General features: G+C 36.6%; 1 protein-coding gene across 1 annotated transcript in view; it reads left to right on the forward strand.

Annotated features, from left to right (window-relative positions):
• Positions 1-8,689, forward strand: part of LOC111049777 — a 100,248-nt gene extending 91,559 nt beyond the window's left edge. Inside the window, 3 exon segments of the mRNA XM_039438433.1 lie at positions 2,332-2,633; positions 4,304-4,488; positions 6,793-8,689. Of these exon segments, the coding sequence (XP_039294367.1) occupies positions 2,332-2,633; positions 4,304-4,488; positions 6,793-7,067 (762 nt within the window). The 3' untranslated portion in view covers positions 7,068-8,689.
• Positions 8,690-9,390: the final 701 nt, after the last annotated feature.

The raw sequence follows: 9,390 nt of genomic DNA on the forward strand, positions 1-9,390 counted from the left end.
TTCAATTGTATCTGAAGCCTGATAATTGGGAATCTATCTGCATTGATGGGGCGAAGCTCTTGAATTTTTTACAAATATGGGACTTGTGGCAGTTAATAGAGCTTATCGATGACTATTTTAGGTATGAATTTGAACAAAATCGTTGGAGCCGTTTTCGAGAAAATTGCAAAAAACCCTGTTTTTGACAACATTTTCGCCATTTTAGCCGCCATCTTGAATTGCATTTGATCGAAATTGTTCGTGTCGGATCCTTATTGTGAAAGGACCTTAAGTTCCAAATTTCAAGTCATTCCGTTAATTGGGAGATGAGATATCGTGTACACAGACGCACATACACTCATACACACACACACACACACACACACACACACACACACACACACACACACACACAACACACACACACACACACACACACACACACACACACACACACACAAACACACACACACAAACACACACACACACACACAGACAGACCAATACCCAAAAACCACTTTTTTGGACTCAGGGGACCTTGAAACATATTTCAAGAAAAAACAAATTACTTAAACAAAGAAATTTAGAAATTGGGGTACCTTAATTTTTTTTGGAAAGCAATACTTTCCTTACCTATGGTAATGAGGCAAGGAAAGTAAAAACACATAGTCGAGATATTATTATTTCACCTGTAGAACAGCTGTTTTGACGAATTTTAAAAAAATCATCGAATTTCACAATTTACATAAAGGAAAGAGTACTCTGAAAACCAAAGACCATAAAGAGATAATAGACCCACAATGCCTATGCCTTCCCAATGATAGCTCTTACTTGAAATTGAAGGCCGCCATCGGGGTATTTTAGCACGAGATATTATATCTATATATCTTGTAATACTATAGATTACAAAGGCATTGGTATGTAATAATCTTATAGGTTGCCCCCTCAATGGCCGATTTCAATTCCAAGTACGACACTAGCGCTGCATGTGAGTCTATGCATCTTTAAGGTCTTTGCTGGAAACAACTATAATATATACATATACAGTAGTCTGATCGTAGTTTCAAATATGTTACCGCCAATCGTCATTATGTTATTCCCCTAAATTGTCCTCGTTTAACAATGAGGCTTATAGTTCAATGAGCAAGGAAAGTTGTGTGAGTGTACCACACCAGATTTTTCTCTTTAGCTTTAAGTTAGTTTTAGTTTTGACGTATTCATGTATGTTTTGAAAATAAATGATTGATTGGCTGATTGAATAATTTGTACCATGAAATTTTTATGCACTATTAAATAGGATGCAAAGGACTTATAACAGCTTTTCTGGGCGCCTTGATGTCTTCTGGTTTTCTCGCGCTAAACTCTGGAAAGCGTTATATGATAATTAAATTTTGTGTAAGCATGATCTGATCAAATAAATAGTTGGTGTATCAGTGTGGATGTGCATATGGTTTGGGACGTCGTTCAGTTATTAATTTTATTAATTCTATTAATAGAATTTTTGTTCATTATTTATTATTATATTCTTTAATTTTTCTATAAGTTTTGGAATTTCGAATTCTCAATTTGTTTTATTTTTACTTTTCCCATAAGTCTTGAAATCTTTGTATTTTTCATTTTTGAATTAGGTGGTATTTTTGTTTGTATTATCTATTATTGCATGAGTTCGTATTATTTTCATCATTATTTTCTTTTTTCATTTGTATCTGTACAATTTTTATTGTTAAGGAGACATATTTGTGGAAACCCGGTGTCTCATTTGTGAATAAATAAATAAACTATTGATTGCTTGCAATAACGCATGCAATTAATAACTAAAATAACATATCATTGTCTCTCGAACTTTCTCTGCTTTGAACTCGGGCTGTCCTGTTGACAGTATGTCTTGAAGGAGATTAGCTTTTGATGTTAACATTTTTGATACACCAACCCCAACAGCCATTAGCCGTTTTCACACCGATATCTCGCCGACACGACATACAGACAGGATTTACTCTGATGAACAGTATAAGAGGAGGCTGCGGTTTATAACTGCGCGAGGTCGACTGTTCACAGAACTACTAGTATAATAATGAAATGAAATAAAGCACTTGCTGTTGGCGTTCAGTGCGAGCAGCTACAGGCAAGTCACAACATGTTTCTATGGTTCTTTCCAGATTTTGTTTCTCAGTTGCGCGCTTGATCATGCTTAATCTCACGTGCTTCCAATTTGATCATGCCATTAATTTTGGATAACATCTATTAACAATGGTAGCATATTGTCATTTACCATGTAAATGTACATTTTGAACGGTAGTTTTTGATTGTCGTAGCAAGGCCCCTGTCTTCAAGTTGTTTGTGATGGTATTTCAGGTGTTGGGTGGCTGGATGCCACGCATCTACGGACACCGACGAACACCGTCGAACGTGTCAAACGCCTCGTCGACGGGCGGCTCGTCCAACATCAACCCGTCCTTCCACCTCGAGAGCGACGAGACAACTGACTACCACTCCGCCTCGCTGCACCAGCCAACACATCACCCTCACCACCAGTACACAACCTCCTATGCGCATGCGCAGCCGGCAACATCGCAGCAGCGCGAGCAGATGTCGCCCTATCTGTCCAGAAGTTTGGCAACAACGCAGCAGCGGCAGGCGGCTGATGTGTATGGCAGGTAGGGTGGTTTTCTGATAAGTCAACATTGGGCGATATGAATAAAGTTGAGCATTTGCTTATACTATACTTCTAAAATATGGAGCATTTGCTTCATTTTCTATGGATAAACGTGAGCAAAACCTTTTGCTCATGCTCATCAGAAAAATAGTTGGAGCATTTGCTCAAAAGTAAAAGCTTATACTCAAAATTGTATGAATAAACTAGAGCATTTGCTCAACTTTTGAAGCAAATGCTTCAAAAAAGGTGAGTCTAGTCTAGAGCAGCTTATCACCTTTTGCTCATAGTAAATGGCTTAACTAATTCGTATGAGGAGGAGGAAACTATACCAGATACGATCACAATCAATAGTTGAGAACTATAAAACTCTTTTTAGATTCATCAACCATGATATATATCACCATTATTCTTACAAAACATAGCCACCTGATATAAAGATAGCCATCACAAAATAGGAAATAGGCATTTAAGAAGATGAGACTGTAGACAATTATAAGAAGGCTATTGATATTATAAGAATATGCTGAAGACTATTATAGATATGACATTTTTTCACGTTATTATTTCAAAATTCTAAACTCAACTAACCTAAAACTCTATTCATAAATAGAAAACAGAGCAGACGACGCAAACACAAGCGGTGCCCCCTACTTGCATATTTAGCGCTTCCGTGAGCTATAAAAACAAAGTAAGGCTACAAAAGCGAATCAGCTGATGAAAAATCTTTAAAATAGGTGAGCATTTGCTCCAGAGTTCAGGAGCAAAAGGTAAGAGTATAAGGTAAAGCTTATTCATATAAAAATTAGCAAATTATTTTGCTTCTACCTTTTGCTCATGAGCAAAACCTTATGCTCCATGATCTTGCTCATGAGCATTTGCTCTGGTTTTATTCATATAAGCCATTATTTCAAGCAATAAGGTTCGTTGTATACTAGGTCACCAGAGAGATCTAGACACCAGTGGTCTCCGTGTTGAAGCAAACTGGGACACTAAGTTGGTCTTCCAGCAATTATTGTCGTTTCAACATTTACCGATTGTCGACCGACATTAAAGCTAGATTCGCACACAACAGTGGCAGTGAACAGTGAAAACATAATTCCCATAAGTTTTAATGGGATTATTCATACTCACTGAGTGAGAATAGTGCAGTTAGAACTCATGACAGTTATATTCTCACAGTCACTGTAGTGTGAGACAGCTTCATCGTCCGACACTCAGAACTCTTCTCTAAATGGCCGTTTTCATACTTACCGAATCCGGGACGACACAGCACGGCACGATAAGACAGGAAGCTTGTGATTGGCTGATTGGGTTGGCTTATCGATAATTAGCCAATCGGAGAGCTTTGTGTCTTATCGTGCCGTGCCGTGTCGTCCCGGATTCAGATAGTGTGAAAACGGCAATTGGCTGAGTATCAGACGTTGCCATTGGTTGCCATAGTTGTCATTGGCGACCATTGGCTGAGAATCAGCTGTTGTAATTGTTGTCATTGGCGGCCATTGGCTGAGAATAGCTGATTCTCGGTCATTGGTCGGGCTGGTGTGAGACACCAGATATCAAAATGTGAGGTAGATTCCTAATAGCTTGGCAACAGTTACATGATGAGTGTTCAAGCCTAATCTATGAAGCTTCGCTATATGCTGACATTAAACTTGAGTATTTTGTGTACAGTTATGGGACGCCAAGCAGACAGGACTCAGTGGAGCGTAGCGGGAGTGAGCAGTGTAGACCGGCCACCCTGGAGGTGGGACCTGGAGGGGGAACTCGACTCAGGTCCAGTCTGAAGCGCTACAACTATTCACCGTCGTCCGCCGGTCGCCAGAACGCCGGTGGGGGGTCGTCCAGCTCTGGTCCTGGTGAGAAATGTTCTTCAAATTAAATGAAAACATCATATTTTGAGTTTAAATTCACGGTTTATTTATTTATTCAGTAGCACAAAATTTCTTATCAATAGAACGATATTAAAAGAGCAAACGCAAGCGAACCTTAATACTCCTCTTCCAAATTTAGATTACTACTTACTTTATCTGGCTCTACAGACCTGGGTGGACCTTGGCCTCCTCTACATGACGCCTCCATACATCCCGCTCTTGTGCTCCCTGCCGCCAGTTTGCCACACCTAGCACACGGAGATCTTCTACCACATCGCTGATCCATCTTCTTCTTGGCCTTCGTCTTTTTCGGGTGCCCATCATCCTTTCATTAAGCAGCTTTTGTGGTACTCTTTCATCACTCATTCTTACCACGTGACCCAGTCATTCTATTCTTTTTGCTTTGATACACCTTATAATATTTCTTTCGCCAATTGCTTCATCAATCTCATTGTTAAATCTGGCTCTCCAGTTTCCTTCAACGCAGACTGGTCCCCATATCCTCCTGTACATCTTTCTTTCAAAAGACCTCAACGCTCTTTCATCTTTTCCAAATTTAGATTATCAGTTCGAAATAAAGGCAGTCACTTTCTACTTTCCACTCTATATAAAAATAATTTTCTATCACGAAAACTGTTACTTTTACATGTAAAGTGCAATACTTTCAGTGAATTGCTAAGCTATTATGAATTTATGAATTTGAACTAGTGTACTGTGATATTATCAGTGTAATATTCAACACAGAAGCTATGCTGCATGTTCACCAGTTTATAGGTAATTAAAGTCCAGTACATCCAGTACATCTTAATTTGGATTTTTATTGGCAGAAAATTACATATAAATTGTAAAATACTCTATATACCATTTTTACAATTCTATCAATTTCGCTGTCATTTTTATCGATCACATCCAGTACATCTTAATTTGAATTTTTATTGCCAGAAAATTATATTACTTGTGAAATATGTTGCCTATTTAAGCTTTTCCATCCATTATTTATTATTATAGTAACTTATTATTATTGAATGAAAAAGACTATTGTCAAAAACCACTGATTTAAATCAGTGGTTTTTTGACAATTTCTTAGTCTTTTTCATTCAATATGAATAATTACCACAATATCAACTTCTCAACTACACAAAAAGTGGAACTTATTACCGTATTAATTCATAAACTTAGCATTGTTTTAGGTTATATATTACTAAGTCAAATTGATTTCAGGGTTTGTTTTATTTTTATATAATCAAGTGAAATTAAGTTTAAAATTAATGGTGTATAATTTTTAAATGCTGATATTTTTGTTGTATTTTTTTAGGATATAAATTTGATTTGATTTGACTTGACTTGTGAAATACTCTAGGCTACTTACCATATTCAAATTCAAAATTCAAATTCTTTATTTGCCATAATACAATACAATTTTTTCAAAACAAAAACACAATTAAAAACTTAATTTAAACATTAACATGAAATAAATAATAATTCTTCTCAAAATTAGCTTATAGGCGTTGCCAGCAAAACCAGAGGTTTGTGTGCTGCAACGAGTATCAATCTTAGAAATCTTAACTTACAAAATTAATAAACCATTTAATCGATATATCAATATTGAAAAAAAAATAAAATGAAAATAAATAATAAACAAAAGGAGTGCTTTATTACAGAGATGGCTATAGGAAAAAACACCTGAATTAAAACTAAAAATCTATATGGAGGTGACAAAAGATAAGGAGATCAATTATGAAAGAGGTGAGATACATTAGCAGATCTTATCCATTCAACTATAATTCTTATGGATGACTTAGTTATATGTTTTACTAGAAAGTGTTGAGGTACCAAGTTAATAAGTTTATTGCTGATGTAAGTGAATTGTCTTCGGCAAACAGTTAAGTCAGTTCTATTTATAATATAGTTCGGTTGCGCTCGGAAGTTGTATGACATCATGTATGGTTTAAATATATTTTTACATTTATTCAGGTACAGTATTAAATTTTTTATATAGAGCTGTTTTACCGTTAGCACGGGGAACTCAACAAACAGAAGATTTGTTGGGTAGCGTCTGGGACGGCCAAGAGCGGCTTTTATTACATGTCTTTGCAATACGAGAATCTTGTTCATGTGCGTATCCAAGGCACCACCCCACACCGTGATTCCATACTGAAAAATGGACTGAGCATATGCCGAGTACACCAATATATAATATACCATTTCACATTTCGTTGCATATTTTAATTTCGCAGTCACATTTTTCGATCGAATTACAGTTTTTAATGTTGGTTTTCGTGTGTCAAGGTACACCAACCAACCCAACCCCGCCGGACAGTCTGACCAGTGAGGATAGCAGTTACGTGTCGGCCAAGGAGAGCTCGTCCAACTCCGTCTCTCGAGTCCGCTTCTCACCGATCACATCCAACCTGCTGGACCTGCCGCCACACGGCGACTCCACCGTGCCACTGACGGCATCACGGCATGGCACACGGCACTCGTCACGCGACTCGTCCGTGTCCCGCAGCGGCAACTCGAGGCGGCCGTCGATCAACGAGCTGGAGCGCGAGTTCTTATCATAGCAGACGGAGCGACGGGAAGAGTTGCGGCGGCGTGCCAGGCTGGTCTTGTTGCACTACATTGTTATTACCACTATCCTAACCAGTCCTGTACAGTAGTTAGGTTAGGTTAGGTTGCTGCGTCTGCTGAATTCCATGTAGATTCCGAAATTTGTTGCTGAAATTTCACAATATTCTTCCCGTGACTGAACCATCCTAACCAGTCCTGTACAGTAGTTAGGTTAGGTCAGGTCGCTGCGTCTGCTGAATTCCATGTAGATTCCGAAATTTGTTGCTGAAATTTCACAATATTCTTCTCGTGACTGAACCATCCTAACCAGTCCTGTACAGTAGTTAGGTTAGGTCGCTGCATCTGCATCTGCTGTACAGTAGTTAGGTTAGGTCGCTGCATCTGCATCTGCTGAATTCCATGTAGATTCTAAAATTAGTTGATTGTTTATAAAATAGGATTATAGTATCCTTTGAAATCAATAAAATAAAGATTAAGAATACAAATTATAACTACTAGTTTCAGTGTTCACACCATCCTTAATCTATTATTTTATTTATTTCAAATGGTACTATAATTCTATTTTATAAATAATAGAACGTAGCCCTTAATTCATCCATAATTTTCGATTGTTTTACATCCTAAGTAATCTATGTCCTAGCTGGTGTCCTTGTGACACGTCGGTTTTTTTTCTGAGGGTGATGCCTACATGAACTTAAGGCTTGTGCGTGGGTAATGATCAATGAAAGATCAAATCAAGTTTTATTCAATGACGTCACTTACATAACAAATTCCAAATTCTGTTACACAAATGATATTACAGATCATTGAATACAATACTGTTTGCTTAAGAAAATTCTTGTTTTTTGCTGAGGGTGATGCCCACATCATGAGCTCAAGGCTTGTGCGTGGGTAATGATCAATGGAAGATCAAATCAAGTTTTATTCGATGACATCACTTAGGCTACATAACAGATTCCGTTACACAAAAATGATATTTACAGATCATTGAATACAATACTGTTTGCTTAAGAAAATTCTTGTCTGCAAACAGGAGTTAATGAGACGGATGATGAAGAGAGGTGAATGGGCCTACGGTTTTAGGTAGATTCCGAACCACAAGGGAGCGATTTTACAACTCATGAATCATCATATTATTCAGAGGAGTTGGCTCAAGCGGGCACCCTTCCAATGGGAGTACCTGGCCCATTATTCTTAACTCTGATCGATAGCTTATCAGCGCTACCACTGAGTCAAACCGTTCCCCTATTTTCCTTAAGGGAACTTACTTATTGAAGAGGTATTGAAAATTAATGAGTATTATGAAAAGGATGTTATTTCGATTATGTAGAAATATTATGTAAGATGTTTCTTGGAATGATGCTGTACTATCTATATTTTTGTAGTCATAATACTTAATTTTTTTGGCTTCATTTTAGGTGCCTTAATGGTGTATACGCAATACACTATTAAACATATTAAAACATTCTCTGTAAATACTCTAAAATACCATTAAAAATACTCTACAGTGAGGTCAACTTCATAATGGCAGTGAAGAAAGATATGAGAAAAACGTTGCCAAGTCTCTCCATTTTGCCACTGAATGTACACAGCTGTTACTCAATTCATTCCATTAAATTTAATCTAATAATAATTATCATTTCCTTGACAAAATAATCAATTTAATGTCAAATTGATCAAGAAAATATATTTTTTTGTAATTTGATTCAAAAATTTGCTTTCATGACTGAGATCAGATTTTTATTTTTATACAAACCTGAAATGGCGGCTAATTTAAAAAGCTGTGATACAACAATATGAATTTTAAAACAACAGAAATTGAGTTATTTGGTAGGTATTCTATTCCAATTTCCTTTAAAAATAATAGAAAAATAGAAATCCTATTTAAAAATAAGTAATTTCAATGGATTAATTCTGAAATAACTTTTCAATATTATTTATACCGGTACGAGTAGGTCTAACCTATACGGGTAGGCTAACTTAAGCATGGATGAAGTCTAGGATGGTTAGTTATCAACTTTTAAAATGTCATTTCAGGTATTTTAATTTGTGTTTCTCATAAGGTAATGTTTTAAAATTATATCATTGTTTCAAAAATACATTTTAAATCAATTATACGACTTATGTACTCGATTATTTTGATAGAATGAAGTAAAAATGGCGGCTGAGAATATAGTTTGTTCAGTTTTGTACAGTCACTGTCAAAAGTACATTTTAATATTCTGGCAAATAGACAACATTGCAAAGCGAGATATAGATAGTGTTATCTGTTTTGTTGTATGATAGAAAAGGACAGCAACAGTATTGTCAGTCGTG

This window comes from Nilaparvata lugens, chromosome 11 (assembly GCF_014356525.2).
Source record: "Nilaparvata lugens isolate BPH chromosome 11, ASM1435652v1, whole genome shotgun sequence".
In the NCBI taxonomy this organism is placed as follows: Eukaryota; Metazoa; Arthropoda; class Insecta; order Hemiptera; family Delphacidae; genus Nilaparvata; species Nilaparvata lugens.